Source organism: Poecile atricapillus, chromosome 1 (genome assembly GCF_030490865.1).
Source record: "Poecile atricapillus isolate bPoeAtr1 chromosome 1, bPoeAtr1.hap1, whole genome shotgun sequence".
NCBI lineage: Eukaryota > Metazoa > Chordata > Aves > Passeriformes > Paridae > Poecile > Poecile atricapillus.
This window is the reverse complement of record NC_081249.1, coordinates 143,776,037-143,797,230: the sequence shown is the minus strand read 5'-3', so window position 1 is coordinate 143,797,230 and position 21,194 is coordinate 143,776,037. Positions and strand designations below refer to the sequence as shown.

General features: G+C 39.6%; 1 protein-coding gene across 1 annotated transcript; it reads right to left on the bottom strand.

Moving 5' to 3' along the window:
• Positions 1-197: 197 nt before the first annotated feature.
• On the bottom strand, positions 198-20,038 carry CHP1 (calcineurin like EF-hand protein 1). The gene is made up of 7 exons (XM_058829240.1): positions 19,785-20,038; positions 13,596-13,668; positions 6,494-6,574; positions 5,101-5,228; positions 4,172-4,233; positions 3,107-3,229; positions 198-1,822 (listed from the first exon to the last, which is right to left on the bottom strand). The coding sequence occupies exons 1-7, from the start codon at positions 19,849-19,851 to the stop codon at positions 1,769-1,771; spliced, it is 588 nt and encodes a 195-aa protein (XP_058685223.1). The 5' UTR covers positions 19,852-20,038; the 3' UTR covers positions 198-1,768.
• Between the last annotated feature and the right edge of the window lie 1,156 nt (positions 20,039-21,194).

Here is a 21,194-nt window from a genome sequence, read left to right as displayed (position 1 = left end):
TCAGAAGACAGTAACACCTACTTCTAAGCAAATCACCAAGCCTACAAGCACTTTATACTTTCCATTAGCACTGTTACATTCCTATTTTACATGAGGTGGTTATAAAAGTATGTTTCTTTCTCATACAGAGTAGAGGTTTTTAATTCACATTTCTTTCTGCGACTGTGCTGTACTCTGCAAAACCATGAAGCACAACATTTTTCTTTTGAATTCCTTTATTTAAAACAAATCAAAAATCCTTCAGAGACTTGCATGTCAACGAAAGTGATGATTAAAGGAACTGAGAAAAAAGGAAATGCACATTTGACAATAGTTTTGAGACTGGTAAGTATTTATAGAAATGTTAATATATGACAGAGAAGCAGCTGTAACACCAATTCTTCAATAAAGAAGCTCCTAGGGTTTTTGGTTTTATTGGAAGGATCTCCCAGATTATGGAATGCTCCAGCTGAATTACATGAGATCATTTGTCAGTCTAGCCACAGAAAATTGTTACTATTGAAACTTCAAGGATTCCGAGCTCTTGAATTTATCAGCATTACATTAATAGTATTAATCATCTTACACTTGCAAAGAGATTTGTATAGAAATAGATCCTGAAATATCTGGGATAATATGAACTTTCCCAAATTGTATTCTTATGCCAGAGCTTTCTTAAATACTCACTACCACCCTCAACACAAATATAACACACCAGGACTTTCATACTGGAAAATATAAATAATTACTCATTATGCAGGCCACTATAATCAGGAAAAACAACCCTATGAAATCAGTTCCATGGTTTCATGTTTCATGGCACTATTACTGGGGGGCAGTCACAGAACTACCAAACCAGATTTTTGACTGATGATGACTGGTTTTCTTGCATTTTGTACGCTGGTAAACAAATTTACACTTTCAGAAGCAAAACCACCCTGATGAGGGGAGGGATCCTAGACGAAAACAAACTGGAAAGGACACTTCATGGTCCACTGGCTGTCAAGCCTGCAAGCTATGCAAAGGAAAGAAACAAGTTTCTGCCTCTGCTACTAGAACAGTTCAAGTGTCATAGTGCAGATTTCCTATTCCTTTTGAGAACACCACAGCCTGTCCCCACCACAGAGTCTACTATTGTCCCTGTGAATTCATTCCACAAAGAACAAAATCTATTCACAGTACTTTGAAGCACTCTTAGCTAGCGTCATGCATTTGTGCTAGTTGTACAATGAAGCCATAGAAATTGAGAAGTTCTCAAGTAAAAGGCAGATTTAGAAGCACTGAAGAAACAAATCTGCATGTTAAGAGCCAAATAGGAAAGGGGCAAAAATATTTTTTAAAAAAAGGCAACTGTAATGTGGCAAAAGTGAATACAATGCACCTAGTATTTGAGTAGATGCTTGTCTCCGAAATGTTTCAGAGGGCACTTCTGTGGCATGTTCCCATTTTTCCACTCAGATTCAGAGCTCAGAAGAATCAGTTTGTAGATTAAACAGTAGTGTATAAGGAGAGACATTTTTACTGAAACAGTAGTGCTGAAGGAGACAAGAGAAAGGGCGAAAAACCCAGGATGGACAACATTAAAAAAAGCTCCTTTTCCAAGTTGCATGGCAGCCATTTCCCTTTGTTCCTGTCGCACAGGGAATGTTCACATTAGTAGAACAAATCAGGGAGGGGTTGGAGATGTATTGTATATGCACCAGTAGCAATGCTCTGGGGTATGGTGCTAAGGAGAAAATGAAGTTCTATTTATTACATAGTTGGAGTAGAAAGGAAGATTCTCCATCCATCAGTGAAGGAATCGAATGCTCATTTTCTGCTCTACATCCACCTTCTCCAAAACCTGCAATAAAATTGAGAAACAGCTACTTAAGTTACTGTACATCTCTCCTACAAGGTTTCTTATTCTAGTATTGAGGAAATGGGCAGGAATATCGAATGTCTTCAATTCAGCATGCCAGTCCATCTAGATAGAGACTGCTGTTCTCACTGTGGGCTAAGGTCCATCCAAGGGAAGGAACTTTAGCCATCAAAGCAAGAAGGTTCTTAATCAAAATGTAATTAATGTGGTTTCAGTCTGCCAACAGCACAGGAAGGCCTGGATTTCCGAAGCCAGATTGTGTGGTAATGCCCAGCCAGGAAACACAAGGGAGAACAGAGTAGAGAAAGGGACATGAGCCATCATTGAAGACCAAAAATCAAGACCAGAGCACCACTAATGTAGATCATTGTAAAGCGGGTAGTAAGTTCATTCAATAAATTGCTATTAACACTGAAATATGAAGAGATTTCCAGTGCTCCAAGATGAGTGAGATGAGTGTACCTTACATTTGAAGGGACCTCTGAAAGTCTTTTAGTGCAATCCCTTAATTCCTACTTAAAGCAGGACCTGTTAAATCAGGTTGCTCAGAGCCTTGTCCTGGCTAAGCTTTAAATATCTCCAAGGAAGGAATTTCTACATCTTTCAGAGGCTATAACCATACTCTTAGTTAGAAGTTTTTCTTAGAGCAAACCACAATTTCACATGTTTCAACTTGTTTCTGTCATCTTTTTGTCATCTCCAAGGTAAGTCTAGTTCCTCTTGTCAATAGCATCCCATTAGGTAGCTGAAATTGTTCTGATACAGGACAACTTTCTCCACTGACTACCTAATGGCTCCCTACTATTACCTATTTCAGACTATCAAAACATGTAATTCAAAGTGCCAGAACTAGGAACTTGAATACCAGCATTAGCTGTGTTGCTAACAGATGAAATCTACAAGTGAAAACTGATCAGTACTATTACAGCAGAAGAACTAATCTGGTCTAACTGTGCTAGTCAGGCTACTTTGTGTAGAAAGAAGCAGTTGCAGAACAAAAAGTGAAAACTCTTCACGTATCTTCAGGTTCTCTAGCTTTATGTAAGACTACAAAGAAACATTTGGACTAATTAGTAGCACCCTGACAGTATTAAAGAAACCCCAAAAAATGACTAATAAATGGATGAAAAAGCTATCAGAAGGCTTTGCCCAAATGCAGGCACAACTATTTCAATGACTTCCTCTCTGTTCCCATTTGCATTTGTCTGACTGACTTGCTCATTACTGAGCGGTTTCCTTTAGTCATTAAAAACATAGTTTACAAACCTTTACAAATTCTGCAAATGAGATGGCACTATCTCCATCTTGATCAGCTTCCTGGATTGTCCTGTCAGCAATACTTCCCAGCTGTTCATCAGAAATATTTACACCAACCATCATCCGTAATACCTGTAGCATACAAAATAACCATCACTGACATAGGAACAGAAGTATTCTTAGTGCTTTCTTTTTGTGTGTACTGTCAAAATAACACCACGCAAGATTTTCATTGAAATAATTTCTGGCCAGACTTCTGCTGTCCTTTGTACATGAAGTCTTTCAGGAAATACAGGTATCTTTTGCAGCCACCATTGATAAAGAATTCTGCTTCTTCACTAAGCAGCAGGAAAAGGCAGAAGCAAGAGAAAACTTTTGGAGCTAGGAATGATTAATTTTGTCCAATGCTTCTACTTTTTCCCCCAGAAAACATATCAGCATTTGACTGAATATCTGCTGTTTGAGATATTTGCTTACAAGAATCTAGAAAGTACATGGTCTACTGACAACGGCCATGACCCTCCACATTCAGTAAAGCATTTTCTGAGCAGATACAAGAGGGCAGTTCCAGTCAAAAGCAAACCTTTTTCTTACATCAGGAACCACAAATTGCCATGTGTACTTCCCAGGATTAGCAGCATGTAATTACTCCTAGCACAAGCCTAGTTTCATACATATGCAGCACTGATGAACTTTGATTACCTTTGCTGCAGCTTCAAGAAGTTTTATTCTATAGACAGGATGCACAGAGGATCAGGCAAACAACCTAATCCACCTCAGTGATTGTCCTTTTGAAATCCTTTTGGAAGCACCATTGAAAGTTATTGAAGGTAGTTCTTAAGGGGCTTAGTGTATTTGTTGAATATTTAGGTGTCACTTCCAACAGGATCTGCTTAGCCAGCAAATAAGAATAAAGTCACAGATTATATAAAGCTTTAAGACAGAGGTAGAGCAAAGTGACCACATTACTCCAGCAGTTCTGAGGAAACTGTTGCAACTCCCCTATTCTAAGTGGGTATGAAGTCACAGAGAACATCATGATGGAGTCATTCAAAGCAGCCCTGTGCTATTTACCTGGAGAAGCTCATCCCTGGAAATCTTGTCATCTTTATCTAAATCGTATAATCGAAAAGCAACTACAGGGAAGAAAGAAAGAGCAGTTGGATTCAAGTGCCATTATCTTTCTTCATAACAATAGATTTATCTAAAATAAAACAACAGAACTAAGTACTTGTAAATTATTTTAAAAGAATTAGCTTAGAATTTTAATTCACCATAAAACTCATGCTCATTACTGGAACAGCATTACTGCCAATGGTGGAAAAGTTTTATGTTAAAAAACACTCTGCGTGCAGGATATTTCCTCAAAACCCCAAGTTACGAAAGAATAATTATCACTAAGATACATACAATCCTTTAATTTCAGAGCCAACCATTTTTACATTACCATTCATTCCCTCTGACTATAATTCTGGATGAGATATCACAGAAATTTTAAGTATTCTGAGGCCTGTTGCCAACTTTGATTAGCAAGAAAGAGCATTCTGCTACAGCATATACTGTAGGCAGACATCCAAATACTTAAGAAAGTACTCAGCTGGAGATGGGAAAAAACCACTATATTATATGGAAGAACTGGAGAAATAAGCAGAAAATCTCATTCATGTGATGTGGCTTCTAAATTTGAAATAATTTTGAATACAAACCATTTTGAAACATTTCTGTTTTAAGATATTTTGCAAAGTATATCTATTACTCAAGAGCCAACCAATTCCACCAAATTCTAATATAACAAGGGCTCAATTGTTGACATTCTGAACAGATAAGCTTCCAAGTAAATTTTGAAAAAAATCGGGCATCAGAAGAGGTCATTCCGCAGGAAATAACTGTGCAGAGTATCCCAAGCCCCTCTTCTCCATTCCTAAGGAGGAACAAAAAACCCAACCCAACCAAAAAGAAGACAGAAAAATAACTGGTTCTATAGGAGGGTTCACATTTCTTACAGTGGAGCTTGTTACTTCTGCTGTTCAGTGGCTCTGGTCCATTCTGGTCTTTGCTCTTTTCATTATCTTCTATGGGTCGGAAGTGGGCTAGTGTCCTCATGAATCCTCGGAAATTCACCTGGTCCTCTCTGCGTAAGCATTTCAGCATGTCAGTTTTTGGCATACCTTATACAGGCTCTTGATTTCAGTAAAGAAGACTATTAATATCTGAAGCATCAAGGCCATGTGAACTCTTCCATTCCCCCCAGGGTTTGACTGCCTGTGCTGTTGCAAGTTGGGATTGTGCTATTATGAAGTATGATGTATAAAAAAAAGCAGCTGTGAGAAGCCTTATTGAGAGCTCCCCTTCCCTTATCTGCAAAGTGTGCTTAAGCTGAAACCCTCACCCTTAACCCATGCCTGAGCTATACTGCTGCAATGCCCAAATGTAGCACTGTATCTTGCTGATCTGGACCCCAATTCCCTGGATTGACTTGATATTAATTTCAGCACTGTCAAGCACTGGACTGTTGGTTGACGTGACAACAGTCACTGGACACGCTCTGTTTTTTGTGTTCAGGTGCATGCCCTTCTTCAGCAAGTACATCAGCCCTTCAAGCTTTGCTGTCACCCTTGGCTCCTGCCTGTAGGGTTGTCATTGCTCACTGCTCTCTGACAAAGAGTTCTCGTCTCTAGTTTCTGGGGGAACCAGCCATGTAAATACTTCCCAGGATGCCTCCTTTCTATTCAGTAAGCCCTGTCTGGTTTTCGCTGATATTATGACTTGATTAGACAATTTGATCTACATCAATCAGTATTGACAACTGTCTTCAAGGGGAGAAGCAGATTCCATAGAACAATCCAGAGGGGTATGATGAAGAGAGACAATACTGAAAATTTGATCATCTCTTTGGATTTGTGTTAGAAGTGTCATAAATATGAATATGTCTTAAATGTGATAAAAACCTAAAATCAACTAACCAAAAAAGCCAATCTAATAGCAATGGTACACTTACTATATCTGATACAATAAGACCAAATTAGTTAATTGTAATGCTACTTTACACAGGATAAAATTGATACGAGTTTGCTCTAAGAACCAAAGTCCATACACGGCCTGTAATTTCTCCAAAAGTGGTCAGTAGTTTTGGAAGAGTGGAAAACTGAGAGAAGCCTGAGTTTGTCAATAAATAAAGCACTAAAAAGTCTTGTAAAGTCGAAGTATTTCTCATTAGGGAATTAAAACATGCTGAATAAACTATGTACCCACATACACCGCAGGGCAAGTTTGAAGTGGTCAATTATTAGTAAATTCAAATTCTGTGCTTTAATTATCAGCATTTCACTCCTATGAAAACTTCTGACAAACTACAAATTTTGTGCCTACTCACAAATTCATTTTGTTGAAACTCACCCTTCTGGAAAGAAGGCATTAATAATTCTGTCTCCAAGTGGATTGATGGCAAGCTCTGGAATCCGCTGGAAGTCTTCACGGCTAAGTAAAGAACACAAGTCAGCATAAAGTTGAAGTCAGAGAAGAAGCTGCTTAAAAAGAATTCACAGTGAAGCATCCATGGAATTCTATTTCTGCAGCAAGACACTTGGTGATTTTGAAAATATAACTTTTTTAATCATGTATTCTTTATGACTAATGGCACAAAATAAAGCAAAAGACAATGCCAAAACTATATGGCATTACAAACTAGCAGTGCTCATTTATCATGTTAACAACATTAACATCGTTTGTGGTAGAAACTTTACTGTAATGATGCCAACTAATTTGCAATGTAAGGAAAGGAAAGCTTCTAAAGTTGCTTTGAAAGAAATTATGGCTCCAATATGAATATATTGATTTGGGGTTTTCAATAATTATCTTGGTACTTAATCATATGAGTTTTCATGATTTTTCCAGACTGCCTCATTTCAGATTTTGGAAGAATACCATACTTCTCCATGCATACTATAGGTCATTAGCATGTTCTAATAGATTTTTTTGTTTGTTTATGCAAGAAATCCGTATCTTATAATAAATGCCAAATTTCAGATTATTTTAGCTTCAACCAAGTAGTACTCCTGTTTTAAACTGGCAAATTTACACTTTTACAGTGTAAAATTATACACCAGATATAATTTCACCAATACAGACAACACTGCTCTTGCCAGCCATTCTCTTTTCTGGTCATGATTATACATACACAGCACAATACAAACACAGCTTTGCTTACATTGTTATTCTTCTGATCTGAAAGACACCATGAGTTGTACTGCATACACACTTTAGAACAGTATGACATGAACACAGGCTTCATTCTCCTATTAGAATTGCACTAGTATTTTCTCTTTTCTTTCAACCTCACAGACTGTCAGTGACAGGAAAGTGGGTAATCTTGGTGTGACCAAGGCAGATACATCAAATGCATCTTAGCAAGTGGTTGGTTTGGTTTTCCTTACTACAGGACACAGCAACTTATCAGTTAGTACAAGATGTACTTCATAATCATCTAGATTTTAAACTGCAAACAGCAAGAGGGTTAAGCTGTAAAAAATCCCGACCCTGTTCAGTCTGGATATATAACTTAACATTTCTTGCCCAATCTCCAGAAATACTGGCAGTTCCCTTCAGGTCAAATGCAGTCCTGCTGGTTTTGAAGTCAGGGTCAAAGTCTCAAACTTGGTTACTGAATGTTTGCTACTTTTCAAAATTAAACTGGCAACAAAGTCTGATTCATGACACCATAAACCAAAAAACTGGCTTACTAAAGTAAACACAAACAAATTTTGAGATTATTTAAATATAAAAGCCTTTTATAATGCTGTGATATTAAAAACAGGTTAAAAAAGAAATTGGCTGACTTTATCACCAGTCTAGCTCAGGAAAGACAGAGAAGCAAGATATTCTAGTTTTAAATTCTAAAGCACTTTTTGCACCCAGTCACTACCACAGCTCTGTTAAGACTCCTAATTACAGTGCATCTGTTAGAACATCGTTAAACTGTCTGACTTTCTAACAGAGCGACCTGACCATATTTTTAAGTTATCCCAGCAAACTTCTGCTCTGACCAGGTCTGTGTTATTTTTAATAGGCCAAGTTAACATCTCTTTAGCATGATCAACTTGTTACCAGACCCTTCAGGATTGCTGCATTTTAAGCTATTGCTGAAGGGCAAAGTATGCATTAGTGATTTAAGCAGGAGATGCAGTGATGTGGAAAGCCTATGTCCTAATAACAATATTTTAACAGCAGAACTTCAGTGTCAATGCTAAATTTATAACCTAAAAGCAGCAGCTGCCCTCTCTTCCATGTAGAGCAAAATCCTAATGCTTCAGAATTTTTTGACTATCACAACATTTTAGTATTTAGCCTCTGTAGATACTTGGCATTTCAGCCTCCAGTGATTCTGTTTTCTAACAGTAGATTAACAATTAACCACAAATAACTCTCCAGTTTCAAATCTATTTGTCCTGTCATTATCAGGATTGCAGTAGAGCACTTTTGCTTATTAAGAGCACATTACTGAGTGAGTGTTATAACTGAAATAGCTGCAACAGCCATAAAAGCAAATGAATGTGAGGTAAGTTATTCTCCACTTTATAAAGTTAAGCTTTCCTGTAGTCATTAGGGACCAACTTCACCTGGCTGAAGCTGGTGCTTACACGAAATTTAATACCCTCTACTTATGTGTTCATGGGCAACAAGGCTCTTCTAAGGTATCTTTCCATGAACCTGGCTCTTAAAAAAAATCTTTGCTTAAATACAACAGGCTCCAACCTTTAATTGGATGTGAACATTATGCAGGCCAACTATTTAATACATATGCCAGTGTATTCACAATTAGATGTAATTTGCAGCGAAGAATGTCTAGATTCTAAGCAAGATGAGTATTCCCTCAATGGCACAGAAAAGATCCCTATTGTAAAGGTGGTTCTGCCTTATCCCAAAGACTGCAAGAAGCCTTCAGGACCCCTTTTTTCTTTCCATTTCTGGTTGTTCATTCTTCTGTTACTTCTAGATGGTAGCAAAACACTGTTCCCTCACCAGGGATGAAGAGGGGTATCTAGAGCTGAAGGAAAATAAAATAATAGAAAGGAAAGAAAGCCCACATATATGTGCATCAGAAGTGGTAGGAGGAAAGGAAAGATGCCCATAGGATAAAGGTAATAAGAAATTACTTGAAGAAAGGAAATCATTAAAAGCAGTAAAGTCTATCATGCAAGTTGGTCAAAAAGATTTAAGAGATTACTACTGAAGAGGTTCCATTGCTCCTTTCCCTTGCTAACATCAGCTTTGTCATTCATCTAATCTTTTCATGGTCTAATGTATCCCCCATAAAAACTCCCTACCTTCCTCCTCTCCAATTAGCTTTCTGTTGAATTCATAACTTGAGGCAGTTCAAAATCTTCAAGAGCACCACAGCTGACAATGAGGTGCTGGAAGCCTGGAGAAATTATGGGGAAAGAATACCAATATCCCCCCCTTCAGGACTGTGTCATCCATCTCATCAAACTCCAACCTTACACATGCTCTACACAAATGTTAAAAGTTGCTTAACTATCACAACATTAATTGGTTCATAAACATAAGGCCAAGAAGTATGCAAAAAGGTGATAATTAGATGAGCAATAAGGAAGGAAAGAAAAAAGGCAGCACGCATAAAGTGTGGCAGAAGATGCAAGTATAGACTATTCTTGTACCCTGTCTTTTCCAACCCAAACCCATATCCTTCCTGTCTTTTCTATTTTGGATAAAGCCAAAAATGTTTTGCATTTTCTTGAGCAAAAGTAAAGAGTTCCACATTCAGAGAGCTAGCTTTTACATTTTGCAATCTTGCAGTATCTGCTTGAACTAATAAGAACAAGCCTGACATCTTTCCAGACCCAGATGGCTCAGTCAGCTGACAAAGACTGACAGATGGCCTGGCTGGCTCATGTTACTCTTCTCTCAGGATCAGAGGCTTTCTGAAGTTCTCCAGCAGACACGTGTGAACAGCTTTCATACACATGAGACATGCATGAACAGCTCAGTGTGTCTATTCTCTGTAGCTACCAGCTTTTAGAACTTCCTTCCTTCCTTCCTTCCTTCCTTCCTTCCTTCCTTCCTTCCTTCCTTCCTTCCTTCCTTCCTTCCTTCCTCCCTTCCTCCCTTCCTCCCTTCCTCCCTTCCTCCCTTCCTCCCTTCCTCCCTTCTTCCATGCTTACCAGGCTATACCTATTACTGTACAGTAAAAACTACTTCTCAAATACTTAACCTGTCTTTTCCTCAGTGCCCAAGAAACTACTGTTAAGTGAGAGGTTCCATACAAAAGTTACAGGCAAAATAGCAGTTTAGATAAGTACCTCCTTTTATAGCCCTATACATGTCTGTCTAGAGCTACTTACTACTAGAAAAACTTTGGAAAAAGATATTCTTGTGTGGTGTACACTACAGTACCAGCCCAAGAGGGAGACTCACTAAGCAATCACATACTTACCCTGTTCATGCTATACTATTTCCTTGTATTGGAAATCAGCATGTACGTATGGAAACATGCACACTGTTTTCCTCCTGAGTTATAGTTAGGATGTAGACAGAACATGTTCCAGATTTCACAATTTAAATGTAGTTATGGACAACCAAGGATATCAATCTTTTGTTTTGGCAACTCAGCATGTCACAATATTGAAATCAAACATGACAAAAGAATTTTCAAGAACAGTTTTGTCCTGTCTTTTCCAACATGGTTTTGTTCAGATGGTGGAAGTCTGAGGGAACTTACTCATTTTGTTTCGAAAAAGTGAAACTAAGGAAAGATATTAATTTTTCTACACTTTTAAAGATAGGTGAAGGTAAATTTTTACCTTTACAGGTAAAAGTAGCTGTAGCCACTTAGAGAATAAATGTGAGAGGAAAAAAGAAAGCAAAAACCAAAAATTTTTGAAGACCAAGTTTTGTCTTTATCAAAAAACATCTCTAATATTTCATTTATGTAATTCTTTAAAAACAAAGTGTCTTGAAATTGCATATAGGTACACTGGATAAAAACATCTGACTATGAAAGATTTCTGGTTTTGATTATAGTTCCAGAACTACCAGGATCAATCATTACCTACCAGATCCTCTGTACAAAGTGCTCTTTACTTTGCCCTTCTTCAGAAGGGTGGTACACATTTAAAGATTTATTTCATGCCACAAAGAACTGCTTAACATTTCTTTTCCTAATCATGGTCACATGAGTGATTTTGTCACATTTGATTTGTAAGTCAAAGGTGTAAGTCATCCTTACGGAAACCATAAGTCTTGCTCACAGGAAACAAACAGAAGACATACTCTCTAAACTGTTTGGTGGTAGTAAGCAAGTGATAACTTCTTACTTGTCTTAAAGAAGCAAGTTCTCTTTGATCTGTATCTCATAAACCAACATCTAGACCTTCCAAAGCTGTAGTTCTTGCTCTCTCCTCAATCTTTATTTTTCAGAAAGTAGTTTTTCATTACTTCATAGTGTCTGTATTTTATGGGTACCAGAACAAGTTTAAAAAATTGAATGTCACTGTTAAGTCAGACATGTTTGAGAGTGGGCTATGCTTAGGGGCTAAGACTGCAAACTAAGGGATCATAATATGCACAGTTGCTGGGATTTTCCAAACAACCTCCACTTCCTTTCCTAAGTACTACGTGATTATCAACAATGGAAGTGTACCTCCTCCTGATGCGTAACACTGTGAAACTGAGCATTGTGCAACAGACATTATTAGCATATTTAATCAATTACGCCTCTTACATAAACTGAGTACAATCATTTTGCTGCTTATACAAACCTTATGGATTCAGTAAGTGAATTTAGTTGGAGGAGAATATGGAAGAATTGAGGAAGAACACATCCTGGGTTCAAATTGTGCTAGACTAATCCAGTTGCATTACCTTTATTCATCAATGAATATTAAACTCACATATAAAGTTTGAAAAGACTGTTAATGTTTTTTTTTTCAAGTAATTTTAAACATAAGGAGTATTAACTTTACCCACAATCTCATCTGTTGATCTCTACATCAGAATTGTCAATGCTACAATTTATATAATGCATTGGTTTTAGTATCAGAGTGGACTTTTGGAAGTTCCTGCATATCCCATCCCAAGCCAATTTTTTACACGCTCAATCCATTTAGCCATCCCTTCAGCTATGCAAGTCCAGAAAGTGTACAGCCACAGCCCAAATCACTGGAGTCAGCTTCAAAACCTACACAAGGCAAAAGGGGAAGGAAAGTATTTTTAACCCCCAAAAAAATACTCTGTAGTCCTGTTTACCATACAACTCCATATGCAATTACTTAAATGCTGAGAAGTTAGCAAATTGTGGCACCAGAAGGAACTGCGCATTTCCTTCAGGAAAGGAAATTGCAGTGAGCCCAAAGTACTGCCAAAGACCATATATCTTACAACTTGCCACTTTGATCTTTTAAGAGGTAATTCCAGCATTACAGTTAGGTTGGTTTATAGGTAGTCCTATAGCTTTTCTGGGTTTATAGTGCATCCTACAGTCATATTTTACAACATCACACACAAAACCTCAAGTGAAGCCTGAATCACTGAATTTGACTGGGATAGAGCTGCTACGAAAGAAATCAACTCCATAAGAGCCAGACCTCATGTTACGCTACAACCATGTCCCTGTCCCCTTCCTACTCTCTCCTGCATTCTTCCCCAGCTTTCCTGTGCACTGTGGATATATGGTGACTTGGAAACAAAATCCATGAGAGTAGGGAAGGCAGAATGACAGCAGGCAAAGATATATTTTAACAAGCCATCATCTCACTACAGTTTACCTTTTGGTTGAGAATACTCTTTCCAGCAGACTTGGTCCATCAAAATGAAAAATATTTTGCAGATAAAGACTTATCTTTATTTAATTGACTAAGCCATAAGAAACCAGTTTACTTCTGTAGTTTTTGAATTGCAGATAGGAAACAAACACTAAACTTAGAATGTCCTTTAGAATGTCCTACACTTTAAAGAATAGAATGTCCTTTTAGTCACAGTGACTTGGTTCCAGCTCTTTTTTTACTTTTCAGCATACAAGAGGTACAAAGTTAAGTACAGTAAATGGATTGCAGATCCAAGTAGTGTTTAAAGACACTGGATATCAGGAAAAAGGTAAGTATAGATCTTTTTTCTTAGGAAAGCCAGGATAAAGATAACACAGAAGAACCATTCTTTTGATAAATAGTAGAAGCAATGTATAAAGAAAGGTAAGAAATAACAATCTAAAAGTGTTGTTTCACAATTCTGAACATTTTTATAAGACTTTGAATACCAAATCCAAACTTTCTCCTATTAACTACTACAGACCTTCAACACTACAGCAAAGACAGTTGGTACTTGGAGCACCTCAGTTCAACAATTAAACCTTTCATGTAGACAGTAGGTATGAAAGAATTTGTTACAACAGCCTCAGCGATTTACCAAGGAGAAAAACATGCAGACATCCTGCAACAGCAAGCCACCAATACAGATGTGTCAATGCCAGTACAGCTGAATGACCCACCTAAGAGTGCCATTTTCTCCTTTGTCCAGGCTGGTGAAGCGGCTGTACAGGCGGGTAATTTGACTGTGGGAGACTGAAGAAGAAAAGAAAGATAATGACAAATTAGCATGTCAATGATTCCTCATAGGAGCAGACCTCATTACACTGAATTGTTCTGTTGCCAGAAGCTGTGTTCAAAAAAGAGTTCACACAGAACCAGTTACATTGAAAGCACATGACAATGAGCATTTAGGGACTCTGTGAGCTATAAATCACAGCTTAATAGTCAAGAAACTACAAATTAGCTCATGCTTCAAAATCTGTCTAACTCTGTCTTCTACCCATTTCTATTTTTATCTTTAACAATTTTTGGTTATCTGACTCAGTAAATGCCAATTAAAAAGAACAAATATTTGATGCACAGTTCCACTTTATTTCCTTTACAGATAGAAATAATCTGGACACAGCCTACCCTGATGACCTCTATAGCACTCATGACACTAAAGACCCCTGCTATAGTATCTTTCCTTCTCTTTTGCTTATCTCTACTCCCATTGTCTTTTTTTCACCTAAAGATGGAAAATGAACTCAGTTTCTCTGTGTCTGGAAAGTGGTCAGAGAGGCTTTAATTTTTACTTTACTTTTATTTTTACCCTTTACAAGACTGCTGAAATCTGACCACTTTGGGGTTCATAGAATAAGAGAATAACCTGACTTGAAAAGGACACAGAACAATCATTGGAGTCCAGCTCTTGGCCCTGCACAGCACCATCCCCAAGAATCACACCCTGTGCCTGAGAGCATTTTTCAAACATTTAATGAACTCTGTCAGGCTGGTGCCATGACCACTTCCCTGGGAAGCCTGTTCCAGTGCCCATTCACTCTCTGGGTGAAGCACCTTGTCCTAACATCCATCCTAAACCTCCCCTGTCACAGCTTCATGCTTTTCCCTCAGCTCCTATCACTGGTCACCAGAGAGCAGAGATGAGGAAGGCTTTGTTCCAGAACCTGGAGCCAAAGAAAATTATTAAATTTAATAAATTAAAATTATAAATTTAATAAATAAATTATTTTAATAAATAAATAAATAAATTTTAATAAATAAATTAAATTTAATAGAATTTTTTAGATCCTGCATTAAACCAGCAATACTCTGGTGCCCAACCCTCTGTTAAGATCTCCGTCATCGAGGGAGTCTACAGCTCCTCCCAATTCAGTGCCACTGGCAAACTTACTTAGTATGCCTTCGAGTCCGGCATCCAAGCTGTAAACATCCAAGTTGTTTACAAAGATGTTAAGGAGAACTAGCCCTGAAACAGAGCCCTGCAGAACACTATTAGTGAGTGGTCACCAACCTCATGTTACCCCATTCACTGTAACCCTTTGTGCCCAACCCGGGAGCCAACTGTTCACAAAATTAATTTCCAGGCTTCTAGAACATGGAATTAAAATTTTAAAAGCTTATTTCTGAAGAAATTTGAGGAGGTGGGACACAAAGCAAGCAGAAAGTCATGGCAGACTTTAAATCTGCAGCTTGAAACACAAATTAAATAGGTAATATTAAGTTCAACATAACTGTCAACACTACCAAGGTACTAGACAACCCAAGATATTAGACAACTAGATCTTTAGTCTGTGATGTGGGTGGAATAAACCTGTATAGAATAGCAATTCCTTTAACACTGAAATAACACTTTTCCTGGTTTCAGCTGGGACAGAGTTCATTTTCTTCTTAGTAACTGGTACAGTGCTGTGGTTTTGGGATTTCATAGAATAATGATGACAACACACTGCTGTTTTGGCTGTTGCTAAGTAGTGCCTACCCTAGCCAAGGGCTTCTCAGCTCCCCAGGCTCTGCCAGTACACAAAAAGCTGAGAGGGAGCACAGCCAGAACAGCTGATCCCAACTGGCCAAAGGGATCTTCTGTACCACAGAACATCATGTCTGGTGTATACTGAAGGAATTGGCCAGGAGAGGCCAATCACTGTTTGGGGACAGGCTGGACATTGGTCAACAGGGGGTGAGCAGTTATAGTGTGCTTCATTTGTCTTTCTTGGATTTTATCTCTCTGTCTATCCCCTTTTCATTACAATTACTATTATCATTGTTATCAGTAACATTTTTTATTGTTATTATTCTATTTTACTTGATTTCGATTATTAAACTGTTCTTATCTTGACCCCTAGGTTTTACCTCCCCTCTCCCCCAGCTTCTCCCTGCACCCTGACAGGGAGTAAGCAAGTGTCTGTGTGGTACTTAGTTGTCAGCTGAGGTTAAACCACAACAAGACCCCACAGGAGATCTTGGCTTTTCAGTCTCTTCTGATGAAGTTAACAAATACATGAAATAAGACTGAGTTGAATGTTAATCAGTAAAGGTGTGATTGTCTACAATGTTAAACTAGGACTTAATGTCATTTTCAGATTTAGTAGTTTAAAAAGCCTTCACCAGGACATGCACAACGCTTCTCTCACTTGGTCAAATTTATTTGGGAAGAGGTTGCACAGTTGTTCCATCTGTGACAAGTGAGGCAAATTTCTTTTTTCAGGTTGTTCTTTCCTTCTTGAGGCCTATTTGTTTAGGTTCAACAGTTCTCTCCTTTAGCATGACCTGCCAGCACCTGGGTTTTCACACACCCCTCGCCCCAGCCTTCTTGTCTCCTCAGCAATTTTCATTCTTTGCATAGGATTCGGCAATTTGCTCAGGTTCACCTAAGGCAATTTCTCTACAATCAGACTGGGCAGCTTGCTCACTTTCAAGTTAAGCATGACACAAACAAAAAACAAGTACCAAGTACTCCGAAGACTTCAAACTTCTGCATTTCTGATTTAATGTTTTAGATATCATAACAACAACTGATGGTGAAAAAAAGAAGGCTGGAGTTAGATCTCCTATTACAAGTCACATACTCCCACTCCTCCCTGTAAACAAAGAAGGTGATGAGAATTCTATTCAGCTACCATTCCCAAACTGATGTCAGCATCTCCATTTTTGGAACATCTCTGTAACAGCCAGTATGTGAGAAATAGTACGTAGCTGTTGACAGGAGAAGTGGTATTTTCATTAACGTCATACTAGACAAAAAGCATATCATAGCTCTGAAAAAGGAGGATGATTCAGGTTCACCACTGTGTTCTGTTGTAATTTCCTCTTGGCTCTCATCCCTCACAAAAGCTGTGTCACTGAACACTTTTCATTTTTTCAGTGCATCTACAAGCAAAGAAAGATTCTCCTGAATACCACAGGAGAATTAAGATCTGCAATTTATGACTGCTTCTTGAAAATCCAATGTTAAGGCTTAAAACTAGCTGAAACACCATTTTATCTATAATACTACCCCACTAAGATTCTTCTAAAAATTTCGATTCAAGATCTCTAAATTAGGAATTGCTCCTTCTATTTTACTTATGTCAAGTAATTGTAAAGTTTTTAGCAATTGGACACTGTTGTCTACAACAGTAGCATAAATTCATATTCATAAACTTAGAAATATATAAAAATATCCATCAGGAAAAATCTATTGCCTGCCACCATGCAAACAGTTTTTTCTCCCAAATTTAGGTATGAGCATTAGTTTATTATTAATCCTTAGGTACAGTGCTTCAAAGCATGGAAAAAAAGGGTGTGAACCAAATAGTTTGAATACTATTACATTCCAACTGTTTTCCAAAAGCTTGCAACAGAATGCAGACAAGCAACATCTTGGGCCTCTCATCTTTTTTCCTAATAGTTGTTACTGAAATATCAAAGCAATTAGGATGACTTCAAGGTGTTTTCATCCTCAAATTTCAAAATGTTTCCATGCAAAGCAAACAATTTCCAGACAACACCATGTGACATTTAGGACTGTCAACTTCAGGCTTCACACCTGCTACTAAGAACTTGACACATTACCTTTGGAGATGTCTCTGAACTTATGCTACAAAGTGCTCTTCACTACCACCAAAAAAAACTTTTAATCCAAATTTCGTTCAAGAGATTGTGTCATTGCACAGCTTTTGAAAGACTCAAGTGCCCTAAAAGACATGTTCTTCATCTGTTCTGCTAAAGAACATTAACATACAGTTTCTCACTCATGTCATTATCATTAGCTATTCAGTTTTGTGCTGCATGAAATTGAGCAGAAGTTATATAATTCCACAGTTGAATTCAATCAAATTAGTTAAGTATTCTACTCAGTGCTTCAGACCTACCCCAGATGAACTGTAGGAAACCCATTTCACAGTAAAGAGGCAAAAAAGAATCCTTGGGAGCACTTATCAGACCACCAGTTCAAGATGGACTTGTAATGCTGACAATTTTTTCATGTCTACGAAGTCCCTTTCTCATTCTCTTCAGTAGCTAAAGTACCATCAGTATCAAGTTTCCAACAGACCACAGCAGTCTATTCAGTAACACATTCTGCCTGTGAACTCTGATATAGATAACCAGTGTTTGGGCTTTTTTGCCCACCTTGTAGAAATATTTTCATCTATATCAAGTGTATGACAGTGCTAACACGCTGGTGGAATTTTCCATCTACCTAGAGAAGTATAAAAAGCAGAGAAAAATCACATTCCTAAACTGCTGTTGTAGACTGGGGATAAGAAGAAAATTATTGACAAAGTCAATGAGATACACTGTGATGACTTACAAGCAAGCTTGAGTCAGAGACTAGCAATGGTTGATTAATAAAGTGCTATTACTTCTAAAACTCCCTAGATAAAAACATGGGAAAATGAACGGACCTCAGGTCACAAAGCTCAAACCCACCTGTCCTAACTTTGATCACCCTCTGATGATACAAGAAAAGCATTTAGAGGCTAACTAGAGTCAAATGGATTTATTGCTTAGGATGCCTATATAGCCATTTTAATAGCATTTATTTAACTATCACATAAGTAAGCTTTTAGGAATAAAACACCACAGACAATAAATCAAGTAGCAGCATGAGGAAAAATGTAAAATCTTCTGGAAAAATATTCCAGATCTGGGGTTTTGTTTTTGAAGCATCTTTATAAATGAGAAGAGGCTACCTTTACTCCATGATCTTTGTGATTAAAAAGAAAAAGGCCACAGAAAGTTATTGCTGGATAAGCAGACTTTGACATTCCTGCTTGTTTATCACAGCCTTCCTGTAGAAGGTTCTCATGACAGATGGAAAAAAGATCATGGAAACTTTTTTTAACTCACTCAGCCTGCCACTACACTAGGACCAGCACTGTCTTAATCTTCTACTTCTTCTCTGTAGACACTCATTTTCCTGACATAAATAAACTAACACTTAAGGAGAATATATGATACCATTTATATTGGAAAGAAAACTGAAGAAAGTGTTTTCAAGTAGCAAGAACAGATCAGAAAGCATATTCAGAACAAAAACTGTCAGCTGGGCAGAGCATGTTGACCTGATAAATCTCCTGGGGAAAAAACCAGCAAAGTAATACCTATGATGTTATGACCTCTGCTCCCCAGCTACTTAGGAGGGCATTCTCCATTTATTATCATTTAGTGTTTGCTAGAACTCTCAGACAACCATTCTATCAGGCAAATTAACACTGGAGTTTCACCTTCTCTAAGGTGTTATAGGTTTATGGAGAACAACTCGATCAAGTACTGTTGGGTAAAGTATCTAAATATTAGAGTCCAGCTTAAGTAATGCTCTCCCAGTTCCTTACTAGTACAGCAATTTTCACTTCTTTTTAGCTAATAACACTTATCTCTCACAAGTTACATTACTTCCTATGGCTTAAATGCCACTCAGGATTCATTCTGAATAGCCTTACGGCAACTTTAGCACTAGCCCATGAAATAAATAATACTTGGGGGAAAAAAAAAATAGTATCCGATGACAATCTGGGTTAAAAACTGAGAGAAACTCCAGCACCAGACGTCGAGACAGACAACTCTTCAAAACCTCCGACCGACTACAACGCGGCACACACCAAGAGCACTGCTTCCCTTCTATCCCACTGGGATCTCGGTGCTGCTACCGGCAGCGGTGGGGGGGAACCGAGAGGCGCTTCCCAGGCTTCCGCGGGCCTGCCAGACATGTCCGGCCGCGGGGGCTGCGGGTGGCTGGGGCTGGGCACTGCCCCGACGCGAACGCCGCGGCCGCGCCGGCCAGGGCAGGGCCCCCCCGGCCCGAGAGACTGCGAGCGGCCCCGCTCCGGCCGCCGAGCCCGCCGCGCTTCCCGCCCGCCACGCCGCACTCAGGCCCCCACACTCACAGCCCGTCTCCTTCTTGATCTCCTCGATCTCCTCGTCCCGCAGCAGAGTGGACGCCCGGGAACCCATCGCCGCCGCTGGGCCCGAGGGGCAGGGAAGGGAGGGGCCGGAGGAAGAGTTACGCAGCCGAAGACCAGCGACTGCGGTGCCACAGCCGCCCCCGGCACAGGCCCGACCGCGGCCGCCCCGGTGCTCTGAGGCGGAAGGCGAGCCCGCACCGACTGCCACGGCCCCGCCCGCCGCCTCCGCCCGGCCCGGCCCGGCCCGGCCCGGCCCCGCCCGCCCCGCACACAGGCGGGCCGCCCACGGGCCCCGCGCGCACGCGTGTGGAAAGCTGCGCAGCGGGAAAGCGGCGCCCAAAGTAACCGCGCTGCTGTTTCCTCCCCGAGTTAATTGCGGCGCCCCGTCCTGGGTCTTGCCTTGTTTTGCAAATCGCAGAATCCCAGAACGGGTGAGGTTGGAGGGAACCGCAGCGGGTCAGCTGGTCCAAACTCATCCTACAGAACATGACACAGGATCCCATCCAGATGATTCTTGAATATCTCCAATGAGGGAGACTCCACAACCTCCCTGGGCAACCTGTTCCAGTGCATGGTCACCCACACAATAAAGTTTTTCCTCCTGTTGAGTTGGAACTTCCCGTGCATCAATTTATTCCCATTGCCTCTTGTCCTGTTGCTTAGCACCACCAAGCAGAGCCTGGCTCCATCCTCTGACAGCTCCCTTCAGATAATGATAGACATTGAAGAGGTCCACACTCTCGAGGCTGAACAGGCCCAGATCCTTCAGCCTTTCCTCATAAGAGAGATGCTCCAGTTCATCCTTGTTGCACTCCCCTGGTTGCTCCAGGAGCTCCACATCTCTCTTGTACCGAGGAACAAAGAACTGAACTTCTGATGCAGTCTCTCCAGGGCTGAGTAGAGGAACAGAATCAACCCCCTCAATCTGCTGGCAATGCTCTTCCTAGTGCACCCCAGGACACCACTGGTGTTCTCGGCCACAGGGGCACTGCCTGGGGTCATGGACAGCTTGTTGTCCACAAGGACCCCCAGGTCTTTCTCTGCAGAGCTGCTTTCCAGCAGGTCAGCGGTAATGATAAGCTTTTACCCCAAAGTGTGGAACCTGATGTATGTCTGCATTTTTTTTTCCAATCCTTCATGTCAGTGAAGAACTTGGAAACTGGCAGAAGCACTCCAGGATTAAGGATAATTTTTGGTCATGGAATAGTCAATGGTGAGGCTTAGCTTACTGCATTTTGGGGCGGGGGGGAGGTCATGCCCACCTATACTTCAGCATTTTAAATCCTTTTTTGGGTCACATCTGAATTATTCAGTTTCATTTTTTGTCCTAAAGTCAGTAGGAATTAGAATGGTGTATTCACCACACAGCTGTTGTTCCCCAATTATCTATAA